This window comes from Lissotriton vulgaris, chromosome 2_1, assembly GCF_964263255.1.
Source record: "Lissotriton vulgaris chromosome 2_1, aLisVul1.2, whole genome shotgun sequence".
Lineage (NCBI taxonomy): Eukaryota > Metazoa > Chordata > Amphibia > Caudata > Salamandridae > Lissotriton > Lissotriton vulgaris.
In genome coordinates this window covers 1,977,569,902-1,977,586,584 of record NC_141687.1, presented here as the reverse complement: position 1 = coordinate 1,977,586,584, position 16,683 = coordinate 1,977,569,902, and the positions used below count along the sequence as shown (strand labels likewise).

Here is a 16,683-nt window from a genome sequence, read left to right as displayed (position 1 = left end):
CACCGGGGCAGAGCAGTGCCAGGGGTCTGCACTGCCTGCAGTTTATTTAAAGGGCCAACTATCCTTTCTAAATAGGGTCTAAGACTCTTCCGGTACAGAGACCGGGTGTATGGGGCAGAATGATTGATAATAGCAGAGAGCCGCACTAATGTATGATCGGACGAGTCAGTCATCCAATTAGAACGCACCTTGCATCTAGCAGCAGGGAAACACCAAGAGCCCTAGTAGTTCTGGGGGGGGGGGGGGGGGGGGGTTGTGGCTGCCTCCCCGGCTGCAAAACGATCAAAATGACCCCAGAGCTACAAAAGCACCAGAAACTGCAGCTGCGCGAGAAACAAGGATGAAATCTGATAGAGAAGAGAGGAGAGATACAAAGGAGAGAAAGGAAGGAGGAAAGTTGGCGAGAGGGAAGAGAAACTGAAGGAAGAGACAGTGAGAGGAACTGCAGATTAAGAGGAAAGGAGAAAAGACTGGAAGAACACAAATAATAGAAGGACAGATTGGAGGGACAAGAAAAGGGAATAAGCAGATATCAAGGCGAAAGGAAGTGGGGAAACTAAGTGGAGAGAAAGAAAGGGAGGGCAGAAAACAGGAGCTTACAGATGGTGAGCTAGAGAAAGAGGGAACTAGAACAAGATGGGAAAGATAATTTTAGGGAATGGAGCAGAGAGAGGAAAGGGAGAAAAGTGAAATAGGGGGTGAAAGTTAGGTAGAAAAGCCAAAGTGACAGATGGGCGGGGGGAGGGGATGGGGAAAGAGAGAAACGAGATATTACTAAACGAAAATTACAAGAAGGAGCCAGAGAACTAGGGCAGAAATAAGGATGCTAGAGAGAACTTCTGTGAAGTTTAAAATGGTGATGTGCAAACTCACTTTTCTTTCAAGCACATTTGAATTTTTCAAGGAATATGATGGCTAAAGGGATCCAAAACCTTTGAACTGCCTTGAAAATCATACTTCATCAAAAAAAAAACCAAAAAAAAAAAAACACTATTTTATCATTGTGGGAAAAGAAAAATCCACAGCTTAACGTAAGTGCTAGACTCAAAGAATTGGTCAATGGACAGTTTGAAAAACAGGAATGACAATGGTGGGGGAAAAAAGAACCACAGAAAAATATTCAAACTCATTTGCCAACATTCTTTACCATGTGTTCGGACACAGACACCAACAAAAACTGTGTCCAGTCAATGCACCCACCCCTGCTGGGCAATACAAAAGGCAATGCTCAAGTGAATGCCGCACACAATTAAAAACAAAAAAAACTGTTAAAAACAGTTGCATCTCAGTTGTGTTCAGTGTACTGGACTGAATAAAAGCCACAACATTTGCCAGCTTTGGCACACAATGCAGACCACAGGTCACGCTGCCCACCATGTTCTGAACAATGCTCGGATAATGTCATTTGGAAAAAAAGCCTGCTCAGCAACACCAAAAAATGGAGGTTGGTGCGAGTTTTGCTGTGCGGTGCGTTATGCAACATGAGAATTTCACCGCTTTTTAGCATTTGTTTGCTGGATCATAAACAGACTTGCAGTTCTAATGTAAGGCTGGAAGCTCTGTAATGCACGGTTCTCTTTACTACTCTAGCAGAGTAGTAAAGAAAACCAAGAATTGCCAAAGCCAATAGGTTGTGCCTTTGAGAACTATTGGCTCTGCCACTGCATTTATATAATGCTGCTATCGTAGTAAAGAGAACCATACATAACAGAGCTTCCAGTCTTGCACTAGAAATGCAAATCTCTTGTGGCATGTTTTAAAGGGCTCATTGTTTCATAAAGTCAAACATTGATGCCGGTCACTGTCTTTGCTAAAGCAAAATAGGGTTTCCACAACACGGTAAGCATTTGGTTATTTTCCCAGTAAGATAGTTACCTGGTAAGTGTTACCACTTCTAACCACAATCAATAAGTGATCAGTTCCCCTGTTCAGTGCGTAGCCCCTTTCAAGTGACCTGAAAAGGTGGTTATTCTCTATCAGCTGGTTCTATCCTGGGCAGTATTTTTGGGATGGTAAGGAAATACTGAACAGCGAACATTATTAAAATATATTCTGTTTTAAGGAAATGCACTAATTTACAATACGCTGTCATAATGAATTTCAAATAACGTATTTCTATCCAGGGAAGGTGCTTTGGTGTTAATGCATGCACAACATCGAAAATGAATTGTCGAATTTAAAGTGTGTCAGAATTACAAACTATTTTAAAGGCAGCTCTGCAGCACCTTAGTACATTTACAAAATATTATTTTGATGCTAAACGAGCATGGTATTCGCTATATTTCAGCGGGAATGAATAAATCACTGCGTATGAAAGTGAAAGGGACGGAGGGCCGGGAGATTCAAGAGAGGTTGCTGAGACAGAAGGGTAGAAACATAGAAGCACAGGGAGAGAGGGTTACTGGGAAGTGGGGCAGAGAACAAAGGGGGAAGACAAGTAAATAAAGGCTCACGAGACCGAGGCCAGCAAGTTCGGGAGCACATTCCTTTGAAGTCTGATGGGGGGGCAGGAGCGGAGGGGGAGAGGCTTCCTTTGAAGTCTGATGCAGAGGCTCAGACAAATGGTGGTGTGCGAGCGGCTTCCTTTCAAGTCTGATTGGGGGGGGGAAATGGTGAGCGTGCGCCCGGCGCTCATGCACTGGCCATAATCCGCACTCCAAAGCCCTCCGGCAGGCTTTCCTGTAGCCCCTACATAATTCTCGCCGGAGCAATGCGCAAGCGCATTGGCTCAGCGAGACCTAAAAACCTTACATTTCCACCAGCCGAAATAGTTGGTGCTGGTAGGCAGGTACTGGAAAGAAGCGTAAATTGTTAGGCTTAACCTTTATACAAAGAAGTTGTGAGTGACAGGTTTATGATACTATTAGGTATAGTTCAATATTCTTGTTCTACTAATTTATATGGATTCCGTAAAGTAAAAAGGATTCCAGAGGTTCCATAAAGGTTTAATATCATGGGTATTAAAATGGACTCCTGAAGAATTGAAGGACTCCGCAGGCACACGCCGGGAGCTTCTCTGTGCTAATTCTTTTTAAAAAAAACCTGAAATCTGTTGTTTTTACTTGTGTGTGCTACTCTCCCTAAGCCCTCCTGAAACAGCCGTGAAGCGCTGCATAGCGCCGGCTGCAACGACCGATACCACGCCATTCAGGCGAGTCCCTGGGCCACGCCCACATCACAGGCCACGCCCCCTCCGTCAGGCAGCCTATAAAAACGCGCCTTTGTGAGCGCCGCCTCGAGAAATTGAAGGACTCCGCAGGCACACGCCGGGAGCTTCTCTGTGCTATTTCTTTTAAAAAAACCTGAAATCTGTTGTTTTTACTTGTGTGTGCTACTCTCCCTAAGCCCTCCTGAAACAGCCGTGAAGCGCTGCATAGCGCCGGCTGCAACGACCGATACCACGCCATTCAGGCGAGTCCCTGGGCCACGCCCACATCACAGGCCACGCCCCCTCCGTCAGGCAGCCTATAAAAACGCGCCTTTGTGAGCGCCGCCTCGAGAAATTGAAGGACTCCGCAGGCACACGCCGGGAGCTTCTCTGTGCTATTTCTTTTAAAAAAACCTGAAATCTGTTGTTTTTACTTGTGTGTGCTACTCTCCCTAAGCCCTCCTGAAACAGCCGTGAAGCGCTGCATAGCGCCGGCTGCAACGACCGATACCACGCCATTCAGGCGAGTCCCTGGGCCACGCCCACATCACAGGCCACGCCCCCTCCGTCAGGCAGCCTATAAAAACGCGCCTTTGTGAGCGCCGCCTCGAGAAATTGAAGGACTCCGCAGGCACACGCCGGGAGCTTCTCTGTGCTATTTCTTTTAAAAAAACCTGAAATCTGTTGTTTTTACTTGTGTGTGCTACTCTCCCTAAGCCCTCCTGAAACAGCCGTGAAGCGCTGCATAGCGCCGGCTGCAACGACCGATACCACGCCATTCAGGCGAGTCCCTGGGCCACGCCCACATCACAGGCCACGCCCCCTCCGTCAGGCAGCCTATAAAAACGCGCCTTTGTGAGCGCCGCCTCGAGAAATTGAAGGACTCCGCAGGCACACGCCGGGAGCTTCTCTGTGCTATTTCTTTTTAAAAAACCTGAAATCTGTTGTTTTTACTTGTGTGTGCTACTCTCCCTAAGCCCTCCTGAAACAGCCGTGAAGCGCTGCATAGCGCCGGCTGCAACGACCGATACCACGCCATTCAGGCGAGTCCCTGGGCCACGCCCACATCACAGGCCACGCCCCCTCCGTCAGGCAGCCTATAAAAACGCGCCTTTGTGAGCGCCGCCTCGAGAAATTGAAGGACTCCGCAGGCACACGCCGGGAGCTTCTCTGTGCTATTTCTTTTAAAAAAACCTGAAATCTGTTGTTTTTACTTGTGTGTGCTACTCTCCCTAAGCCCTCCTGAAACAGCCGTGAAGCGCTGCATAGCGCCGGCTGCAACGACCGATACCACGCCATTCAGGCGAGTCCCTGGGCCACGCCCACATCACAGGCCACGCCCCCTCCGTCAGGCAGCCTATAAAAACGCGCCTTTGTGAGCGCCGCCTCGAGAAATTGAAGGACTCCGCAGGCACACGCCGGGAGCTTCTCTGTGCTATTTCTTTTTAAAAAACCTGAAATCTGTTGTTTTTACTTGTGTGTGCTACTCTCCCTAAGCCCTCCTGAAACAGCCGTGAAGCGCTGCATAGCGCCGGCTGCAACGACCGATACCACGCCATTCAGGCGAGTCCCTGGGCCACGCCCACATCACAGGCCACGCCCCCTCCGTCAGGCAGCCTATAAAAACGCGCCTTTGTGAGCGCCGCCTCGAGAAATTGAAGGACTCCGCAGGCACATGCCGGGAGCTTCTCTGTGCTATTTCTTTTAAAAAAAACCTGAAATCTGTTGTTTTTACTTGTGTGTGCTACTCTCCCTAAGCCCTCCTGAAACAGCCGTGAAGCGCTGCATAGCGCCGGCTGCAACGACCGATACCACGCCATTCAGGCGAGTCCCTGGGCCACGCCCACATCACAGGCCACGCCCCCTCCGTCAGCTACATCATGTGTTGCCACCGGAAGCGCAGCGGACGAGCGCAGCGGGAGCGCCGTTTGCGCGCCGAAGGCGCGCCTAAGGCAAGCCCATCTGCGCCCGTCCGCGTCCCGGACGCGGCCAGCGCCAGCCCCCTTGCAGCTGCCCCCCTACCCTGTAACCGGCTGCGTGTTCCCTACTCTCGTGAGTATTTAATTGCACTGAACACTAAATCTTGCTCCTGTTCGAGTCAATGGGACCTGGCGGATACTGTTCAGTACACTTGTCAATCATGCTCATTCCGCTCTCAACCTACTCTACCAGCCTCCACACAGTGTGCTACTGACCTGTCTAGTCTCCGGGCCGGCTTGATCAATGCCAGATCTCTGGTAAAACATTCTAATGAAATATTCGAGCTACTAAGTGACAACGAGTTTGACCTTCTCTTTGTCACAGAAACATGGCTCAATGATACATGTAACCCAGTGATCGAACTTGCCATCCCACGTGGCTTTAAAATTATCAGACAAGACCGCCCCCTAGGCAGAGGAGGTGGCGTAGCAGCCATTTTTCGGGATAAATGGACCTTTTCTCTAGACCCTATGGGCCCATCCATTGATGCTGAGGTACTCCATTTTTCTCTCACTTTAGGGGCTCACTTTACTTTAGGTGGATCTCTGGTTTACCGACCACCTGGCCACGCAGGAAAATTTCTAGAGGCACTAGAGGACATGATAGTCCCACGCGCCCTGAAATACCCCACATATCTCCTTCTGGGGGACTTTAATATCCATGTGGACCAGCTTGATCTATCCGACACAGTTCGGCTAAACGATGCGTTTGCGATGGCCCAACTGAAACAGTGGATCAAGGCTCCCACCCACTCAGGGGGTCATGCCCTTGACTTAGTATGTACCAATTTTAATATAAATATGTCTGAACCTGAGAAATTAAACTGGTCTGATCACATGCTAATAAGATTCTCCTGGCCCTTGTCCCGCCCTGCTGAGACCAACCATTCTGCGGCTCATACACAGAAAATTAATTTAGCTTTACTCTGTGACCATCTCGACACCTCTCGCCCCTCACTGCCTTCAGAAATTGAACCAGCAGTGAGCGTATTCAACTCATGGATTAAAGAAGGTGTTGCTCTTTCTACCAAATCAGGTCGCGTCTGTAGAGTTCGCTCCTCCCCTTCTAAACCCTGGTTCTCCAACACCCTCCGCGATCTTAAATCAGGCTGCAAAAAACTCGAAAGACGTTGGAGACAAGCATACCTCCCCGAGGCCAAGAAAGAACTTAGAACAGCTCAAAAGAAATATTATGCTGCAATTAAAGTGGCAAAAAGCTCATACTATGAAGGGCGTATTTCCAAGGCCAACAACAACAGCGCGGAAATCTTTGCTGTTGTTAAAAGCTTTGTCTCCCCTTGCGCCGCTCACCCTCTTCTAGCCTCATCGGCAAAATGGTGTGAAGAACTCTCTGTGTTTTTTGTGGAAAAAATTGATAAAATCCAAGATGATCTGCTTACTGTATGTAACAATTTTCCAGCCTCTATGACTACTCCTATTCCCACTATGCCCACTTCTACGGATCAGTTTGCCCTCTTCACTCCAGTGAATACAACTGAAGTCATGAAAATTCTGGCTACCTTAAAATCGGGTTCCCCTGCGGACCCTTGCCCAGCCAGAGTCCTTGCGGGCCTGGCTAACACAGTCGGCCAAGAGGTGACGCATATAGTGAACCTCTCTTTTTCCAGCGCCACAGTCCCAGCTTGCTGGAAACAGGCAAAACTGCTACCACTCCTTAAGAAAAATGGCCTAGATCCAAAAACTCCCGCTAATTTCCGACCCATCTCTTTACTGCCAGCTCTAACAAAGATATGCGAAAAAGTTGCATTCTCACAGCTGGACCGATTGGTAGAAAACTCTCAAGCTCTCCACCCTGCGCAATCAGGTTTTAGAGCTGCTTTCAGCACAGAGACGGCCCTGGTTGAGGTCTCTGAGGCTATCCGGGAGTGCTTAGACGGAGGTGGCAGAGCGGCACTGATTTTATTGGACCTCTCTGCCGCCTTCGATACGGTCCCTCACTCCCTCCTACTTACCAGACTAGCAGACATTGGCATAACTGGCCCTGCCCTCGGATGGTTGAGATCTTTCTTAGATGATAGGTCCCAGCAAGTGTGGATGCCACCTTTCTCTTCCTCTCCCAAAAAACTCTCAACTGGCGTACCACAGGGCTCCACCTTGAGCCCCCTGCTTTTTAATGTCTATATGACCCCCCTTATCTATCTTGCGGAACAGCTGGGGGCCAAAATTATGGCCTACGCCGATGATACCCAGCTCTTGTTTACATGGCCCAAAAACAACCTTGACACGACGAGAGTCCAATTTTGCCTATCATCGGTCTTCCGCTGGCTGGCCTTGGCTCAACTTAAGTGCAATGAGAGCAAATCTGAGATTCTACTGTACGGCTCCTTCCCAGATAATTTCTATGACTCTCTCTGGCCCACCGATTTTCCCAGCCCTAAATCCACAGGTGGACCTGCAAAAAACCTAGGAATCTGGTTCAGCAATAATCTCAGATTTGAAGATCACCTGAAAAAACTCACCGGAATCTGCTTCTCCACTCTTAAAACTCTACGCAGATTCCTTCCTTTGCTTCCGCGATCAGCTAAGGAGACGGTCATTCGCGCTCTGATATTATCCAGACTGGATTATGCGAATGCTCTCTACTGCGGACTCCCAGCCTATCCGATCCACCGCCTCCAAGTCCTCCAAAATGCTGCGGTCCGGCTGCTGTTTAACATCCCCAGAAGATCTAGCGTCCGCCAACCACTCCGAGACCTTCACTGGCTTCCAGTGGCGCAAAGGATCTTATTCAAGATCCTTGTGTTAGCATACCGAGCACTCCACCTAACAGGCCCAACCTATTTGAGAAAAAGATTCTCTCTCTATGCCCCCAATCGCCCTCTCAGATCAAGCAATCTCCATCAAATGACTGTACCAAAGTTCAAATATAGCAGGCTTGGTGGACAATCCATTTCTGTTAGAGCAGCGAGAGCTTGGAATACCCTGCCTCTGCAACTGAGAACAGCCCCTTCCATCATGGCTTTCAGGAAAGGCCTAAAAACCTACCTCTTCAACACCAATGCCTAAAGGCTGTTCCTCCTTTGCATTTACTGTGATCTGTCCCCTTCTTTTTTTCTCTTCGCGCCAGGATACTATACTATTTAGTAGCAGAGCGCGTTATAAAAGCCTCTATAATAATAATAATAATAATAATAATTTAGAGGAGTCTAGAGGAGCCCCCGTAGAGTTACTGGTAATGTTTATCCAGAGAGATGTGAAGTATTTTAAGCCGTTCATCACTGTGCTCAGGTGTGAGGAGTTCAACGGAGTGAAATGCGATAGGAAAATCTATTATTAAAAGAGAATAGTGTCACTATTCATCAAATAATGGATGTTACTATAGCTTACAGGTGAGGCTGGCTGAGACAAAAAAAAACATGACACCAGCCTTATATGAATAGCATTCCTAGGTAGGTATGTGTGATCAAGCGATTTGTCCAGCCAAGAAAATGTGTGTTGTTTTGAAGTTGAGCTTAACACATTAAATTGTAACTTTCATGCTAATGTGCTGCACCAATCAGCAAATCATCTACCAATCTTAACTAAAAGTCAACTGACTAATTAGAAAGGGTTTATTACCGGAGTAAGAAAGGTGGATTACCTTAAGAGAGTATTTTCGTCTTTCCTCTGCCATGCGTTTGTTCTCCTGCTCCACCTCCTTCAGTCTAAGCTCTTCAGCCTCCTTCTCTTGGACTGTCACACGATCCTTCCTGTAAGTAGCATATTAATAAAACATAACCGCTTATACAATTGTAGTGTATTTATTGTATCCTATAAAAGTGGCTATGAATATATTTGCACAAGCAGAAACACAAGTCAAGAAAACACCTTTTTGATGGGTTTGTTGAAAGTTCAACAGACATTTCAAAATAAGAAATATCTTGGTAAAGAAGTTCCGTTTGTCCTTCCACATGAAAAAGGCAATATCTACAGTGGGCCCTCATTGTCCTTAGATTAGCAGAGAGTAGTGAAGTGAGAGCTAGCAATCATTTGGGTCAGTTAGGCAACAGTATGTGATGGATATTTTGCTCAGGATCCACCCAATCTCCACTTATTGTATACATCTACACTTCCCTGCTTTGCGTAGTTTTTACAGTTAAGGGCAATCTATAGAGGCGAGTTAGGAGCGCTAAAACCGGATTTAAATAGAAATTAAACATTTTCTTTTTCTAGTCATTTTCCACATCCAAGCAAGTACACTCCTCCTTCCCACTCTCAAGACTATCTAGGCCACTTCAATTATTTCTCATGCCTTGCTAACCATTTTCTCCATTTGGAGCTTTTACCTCTCTTACCAACATTTGCTACAGCAAGTCTGCATGAATTAGAGCCATATAACCATAAAGTCATCTTAAAATAACCAAGATATACATTCAATTATTTAAGATTTTAGCATTTCATGGGTGTGACAATGCAACCACTACCAAAAGGGACCATGCTCAGTGCATGAGCTATAAAACACTGTGAAGGTATAGCAATGTTGAGAAACCACTGCAGCTTTACTTGAAACAAATGAAGGAACTGCCATGGCCCATCTCTTAGCATCATAGGGAGGTTTAACACACAATGCCCTGGTGCATCTATTCTCCAGGACAATCAGAAGGTAAAGACAATAATTTGGGAGGAAGGAATAATAACCTTTGTAGCACATTAATGAGAGGGAGCAAAAAGTCAACTGCTTTTTTTGGAATCACTTGTTTACTAGCTCAATTCCTCTTATTCTTGTCCTGATTGTCCTACAACTTCACTGTCTGCTCTCATCATCTCCTTGTAAGAATTGTAGGTAGAGCAAATTTATTTCATATTGTATACTTTATGAACAAGCATAGGCAGATTACGTAGGTCTGGGTCCAGTGTTCTAATGCAAACAATGCTGACATATTGAAGTCTGACCCAGGAGAGGGAGCACCAGCCGGAGCAGACAAAGAGGGCTATACTTGTAAAACAGGCTGACTGACAGGCTTGGCTGTTGTGCAGCTCAAAGCAAACATTCTAGTGGAGACGGAAGGATACCCCCAAATTGCCAATAGAATTAGGTGAGGTGAATGGTCTGGTTAATGAGCCAAGACATGATTGACAACGTTTTAAGGCAAAGGCTGGTCGAAGAAAGAAAATAGTTGAAAGAGGGGCCAAAAGTCCACTATGTATATATTGTATGTAAATGTAAATGTATTTGAGCTTATATAGCGCACAGCTACCCACAAAGGGTTTCCCGGCGCTTGCTTAGGGAACCCGTCCTGGTATTCCCCTGTGAGATAACCCCGGCAGGGTATCCACAAGGTGAAAGCCAGGCATCCCGCCGCGAGGGGCCGTTGTGGAGATTAAGCAAGCTATTGCCCAGAGTCGCAGAGTGTGAACCCGTGAGTCGAGAAGGCACCGGAGCGAGAATTATCGAGTCCGTGGAATTTTTGAGCCCAAGACCCGCCGAGGCGGGGAATTGAACCCTGGTCCAGGGCCGATCTCAGCTTCCGGGTCTGCCGCCTCTAACCCCTGAGCCACACTTCTCCATATTGTTAGCAATCTTACAGCTGCACTGACAAAACCGAGAACAAAAAACACACATAACTGTGTGACAGAGACCAGAGTCAAAGGGATTAGGATAATTAATTTACAATGTGTCAAAACAGTACAATTTATTGAAGAAGGGCAAGTTAATGGTGAGACGTTGCTTTCCTGACTAGCACACTATCTGAGGCAAGAGATCTTTTTTTATAGCACACTAAATGCGACACCATTAAGATGAGGCCATCCTGAATTGGAGTAGGTTGAAATGTAAGTGGCACACTTGAGACAGCAAGGCCAATAGTTCATTCAGAAAAAAGTCGAACTAAACATTAACCATGTAAGAATGTATTGCTTTCTTACACATAGAATATCTATAACGGTTAGACAGCTATAGAGCTAAACGTTTTTAAGGGGCAGTGAAGACTAGCTCGCCATTAAAGGAAACATACCACTTATACACAAAGGAGCACTAGAAGGCGTGTAAAGCATGAGGCACAGCTGCCAAGACTGTTCCAACTCTCACTGAAAGTGGGTTCACTCCGTTCCCCATTCAGTGCTATTAGCCCCACAACAAGCTGAATACTCAAGTTTTTCTCCCAAAATCTAGGTGGGCATTAAAGGAGGAAGAGAAATGGATGCGCTTTCCTTCAGGCAACTAGAGAGAAATACAACAAAAAATTCGAAAATTTGCCAAGGTATTCTGTCCATTAGGATACAAAGCACGTCACATCTTCTGATTTCCCCATAACACACAATATATCTAATAAAGCTCTTGCCAGCTTAAGGAATCTGGCCTACTAACTGTAAAGAGGTGCTAAGACAATTACATCTATTGTTTTTGGTTATGGAGGGGATGTGAAGAGTCGGGGTTAGAAATGAAGAGAGAGATTTTTTAGTCTTGCTTTACATGAAAAAAGCCAGATTTTTTTTATTGGCATATGTACAGACTAAGTCTATTTTCTTCAAATGTTCTGCACCTTTTGGTATTGCCAATAAGGCACAAGAGGACTTGCAGGTTGAAAGAGTCCAAGACCATCCAGTAAATAGCATATGTTTTACAAGCAGACTATCGCAAAATAAGCATCTGCTTTAACAGAGCAAACTCATTATCATGGGCAGCTGCCCATGGGTTCATAGGACAAGTGTTTCTTGGATCAACTGCTTTATTTTCAGAGTACTTTGATTTTTCAAGCTAATCCTCAGTGCGTGGCAACACTAACGTTCCCCTGCTCTAATGGGCTGTAAAAATACTTTTTGAGAATGGGTTTAATAAAGTGTTTTACTGTGATGTATATTATGGCATGATCCAAAATCTACAAATATGCATTTATTGCACATTTAAGCATGCTAAAATATTTGTATAAAGTACAAAGGCAAGGACTTATTTATCCAGTTAAAAAAAAAAAGACATGGTATAAAAATTATTTCGTTTTGCTATATGAACTATTTCCTTTACCTGAAACACAACATTTAAGTCTTTCTCTAACCAAGTTTCTCTATATCTCTTCTTATGACTGCAAGCCAGCCAACTATAATTTGCAATGTTCCAATTTTTTAATAGGACTGTGCTACCTTTAACATATGTCCATGGCCTCTTATAGATTCTAATCCTTTATTGCTTTACTAACACCTATATCCCCTATTCACAAAACATTTTAATGGGATATTCCCAAACGGCAAGCCCACATCTGTTGGTTTCAAATGGCAGTCTCAAGACTGGAGTAGAGAGTAAATGGTAAAAAAACAAACAAATTAAGCAAAGGGAGGTCGACCTTTATGGGGGCCGTGCCATTACCCCAGTCCAAATAAATTAATACTTTAAAAAAACAAAACATACAAGTTATGTGTGCTTGGAGAAGCAGCAAATCCATCATTAGGTTGATTGGAGAGGCCCTACAACTTCCAAATTTGCCCACCTCTATCTCCTATGCCTTCCTACGGAAATAAAATACAGATCTGTTTTAGTGTTTTGCGGAGGCAGCCTCCCTCCACCCCTCATCAAAACCCTGTGCTCAGTTACTCAGGTGGTGCCCCTCTGGTGATGCCCAATGAGTCAGGAATATATCTGGGTTCCCTTTCATCTCATGCAGAATGGATATGGCCTCGCATTTTACGTTTAATTGCTTCTTCAGGACTAGTGCTTTACTGAGTATCATATGGTAGGTACATATTGTCGGTCCTCTCAAGAAACTGTACAAGCTTAAATTATCCTGAGGATTTGTGCCCCATTAGCAATAGTATTACTGCTTCATTCATTTTAGTTGTAAAGGCAGAAGCATAAATCTGAGTTAGTAACAGTGAAGACCTACTCTACCTAGCAGATGAGTTGCCAATTGAGAAACACATATATAAACACTTATGGAGGAGCCTAGACTTTCCTCATTAGCTGCAGGATGGGCGGAGAGCACAATTGTAGGTCTACTTATTATTCACCCCTTAAACAGAGTTAGCTTTTATAACTATTCATTATTATAGTTTTTATAATCTCTCTCATAGCACTGACTGTAAACAGAGAGCAAATGGATCAGCCTGGTCAGATGAACTGTAGGAAAGTATCCCTTTTTAGGTCTCGTACCTGGCGACGCAGCGCGAAGCGCTGTCGCCAGCGAAACTTATTGTCAGCGACTTGCCTCAGAAGTGGGAAGACCGGGGCACGCGCAAGGCTTATGGCAATTGGGGTCTGTGGACGCGCACGTACAGGCACGCGCACATCTCCTGTCCCGCTTCCCAGGCAAGCCAGCATGCAGTTTCACTTTCGCCCCATCGTTGGAGCGGCCCGCAATGGCGGGTCCGCTCAGGAAATAAACATTGATACTGTGCCTTCATAGGCACAAATTGAGAATCCCCCACTCACCCGGTCTGCGGGGGGGTCCTCCTGAACGGTGGCTGGCTGCGGCCGGAGCACTCAGCTCCTCTACACTTCTGGCTGCACGACGCGGGGCTCTCTCCATAGGCATGGGAGCCCCGCACTGCTATGTGCCGCTCTTCCTCTCTGGCGCTGGGGCTCTCTCTTCAGCACAGGAGCCCCGGAAGAGGACAGGCACTGCCTGCACCGGCTGCATCCGCCGCTACTGGGCACGAGCCGCAGGGAATGCGAAAGTTGCAGGTACTGAGCATGCGCGTGCAGCCCTCGCCCTCCCAGGTCTCCCTTTCTGTTTTGCTTTGTGATGTCTGCTGCATGAAGGGGCAGGAGCACTCCACCCTCGGGAGGGTAAATTGACCACAGAGGAACTTTTCATTTGTGGAGGGAGGGGAGTATAAAGGGCTGAGGATGAAGTCCTTCATTGCACAGTGTGATGTTTAACACCAATAGCAGTCCACTAACCCTTTTGTACATTGCATCAGCCACTGCCTTAAGCCACTTTCGTTTCCCCGCATTATTAAGGCATCAGTTTACATGAACGCAGACACTATAGACTTGGCCCTTCACACCAGTTTGAAGAACATTACAACAGATCAGCTAGACATGACAGATCATCACCTCATGACAACAGACCAAACAGATCCTAATAAAGAGCGTCTTTCAATTCCTACATAGTGACCCGTCAATGAAGCTCCTCCTTTGAGTCCATTTAAAAGCATAATTCGAACTCCTATAGACTCTGCAAAACATGTTCTCGAGGCAAACCTAGATAGCCCTGCTGACACTGCTAGTGACATCAAGAAGGAGTGAGGTTCTGTTTTGAATCACGCCCAGGTAGCAAGCATAACTTGTTTGTTCATTTTGTATCAGTCTGTAGCAACTTCCACTCTCGCAGTTAAACTCATAAACTACTATTTCTAGACGTCACAAGTGGGCTTGATAATGATAACTGGATATTGATCACTATTTCACATACAATCAGATGCCGGACAAATATAAACCGACTGTGCTTCAATGTGTCCAAATCTGGCCTGCTGGCGGGAGGCAGACATTACCCGTATCAAGATAGGTTGTGGCTATGTGTGTGGGGAGGGAGGAGGGGTTGTTGTGAGAATGTGCGTGTGTAAGTGCAAGATATCATCTGAGCGAGATGCGGATTGTAGGCAGGGATCAAAGAAGGACTAACTCAGGACATATCCCCCTGTTTACAGGCACACCAGCAACCCAGATGGGTTTCAGTCTTTTTGGGTCCAAAGAGTAAGTTGCTGTTTCTGTTTTAATGGCCACGTCTGGGCATATCTGTGGCAGAGTTGTTATTCTGCATGCTTGACCCCAGATTTCCGGCATGGAAATAGATTCAAGCTGGTAGAGAGTTGCTGGAAGCTTCACATTTTGCATCTGGCTCGTCATACAGCTGCAGCCTGTCCCGAAGAGGTGCGCCTGGGTTATAACATCGTGGGCAATCTTTGGCTCAAAGATTCACTAGCCAGGTGCAGATCTACAGAAGTTCAGAATAAATTAGCCGGGAATCTGTAGGTTTCACACATATTCTTGCACTTGCCTAAGTTAAGCATGTGTGCAGGCTTTAGTGAAAGCCATCTCAAAATATAAACATCTTTGCAATACATCATCAGTTACTCTCAGGAGACACAGTCTTGATTGAAGGACTAAAAGACCTGTCCTATCCTTTGCCAAGAAGACTATACTCTAAGTTGATATCTACCCTACCATGATCTTCATCCTGACCCCAACCACGGCTGCCAATTTTGCATTCAATATCTCTACAAACCAGCGCTAAGAAGGCCTTATGGGCATCTCAAACGTTTGCTATACAGCTGCACTATCGTAGTATCTCATGAAGGTAAAATGCTTACAGTATTAGGACCTGTGCCAAACAAGACTGAAATCAACGTACAAGTTCAGAAAAAACACAGAAACTCTGACTCATACCTTTGACAGTATTATTGAAAGGTGAAAACCACTTGGGGTATACAGAGTAATGCAAAAATGAAATATGTTGCGACTGACAAATTCCACAGGTTACCACCTATTGCACTGTAATGCGTGTACCAAGGTGTGCATATTAATGCACACCTTGTAGGTTTTATAAACACAAAGTTAAAGCATTGTAATTACAATGAAAATAGCGCTCAACGTCTTGCAAATGAAATAAATATCGTATTTACATAGGTTTATGCTATTGCATTAGAAATCCATTATATTTATGTTGTTAAAAAAAAAATCACATTAATAAAAGCCATTACCATTTCCAATGCCAATAGCTCACGCTTGTGTAAATGCGAAGCAATAGATTTTGCATTGACAAAACTTTTAGCTATTAGCATTTTAAATTACAATGCCTTTTATTTATGTTTTACAAAAGAAAAACAAAAAAAAATGTCATTTACAAGGCCATTTACTCAAAACAATGTCACTGCGAGACCTGTTGCATTGTAAATGCGTGTGACATAGTCAGCTCCACTGTTTGGCTGGTAACTGATGTGATTTCATCTGAAGTGCCCTGGGTTTATGCCAACCAGGCCCACAGTGCCAGAGCGCTTTCTAAAATCTTAAGAATTGTTCCACAACTGGCAAAATCTTTAGTATACTCTGCATGTCCCTAGTAAATGATACCACTGGTACCTAGGGTCTGAGGTACTAAAAAAGGGTCCCCAAGGTCAGAAGCACTAATTGTGCCACCTTACGGGACCCCCTCACCAAGCCCATGCAAGGCTGCCATTGCATGCTGTGTCTTGGTGCAGACAAAAGTGAAAACAGGACATGCCACACATCCCTGTGTGCCATGTCCCCTGACACTGCATGTGATATTTGTAAGTGACCCATATCGCAGGCCTGACAGCCGTAAGGTAGGGTGCTACATATGATATGCGAGGGCATAACTGCATATGCAGATATACCCTTTGCTGGTCAGGCCTATTACTGCCAGTGCAAGTGGACAGGAAGGCCATTTTAAAACATGTGCTGGACACTTGTGAAAATTAGTTCCCCCAGCTACATGATGGCTTCAATGAAAATAGGGATGTTTAGTATCAAACACCGATTCCTGTGATTGATTTACCAATACATGCACCCTGAGAGCACCTATGAGGTACTCTCTGAACACCCACAAGCCTCTGGTGTGCTCCCTGACTGATTTCTGCCAGCCTGCCACCCAAGATTTTGCTGTA

General features: G+C 45.6%; 1 protein-coding gene across 1 annotated transcript in view; it reads right to left on the bottom strand.

The window, feature by feature from the left end:
- MFAP1 (microfibril associated protein 1) overlaps nucleotides 1–16,683 on the bottom strand; it is a 55,931-nt gene that overhangs the window by 17,808 nt on the left and 21,440 nt on the right. The window contains exon 5 of the mRNA XM_086958184.1: nucleotides 8,729–8,837. Coding sequence (XP_086814310.1) covers nucleotides 8,729–8,837 — 109 coding nt within the window. The remainder of the gene's footprint in view (nucleotides 1–8,728; nucleotides 8,838–16,683) is intronic.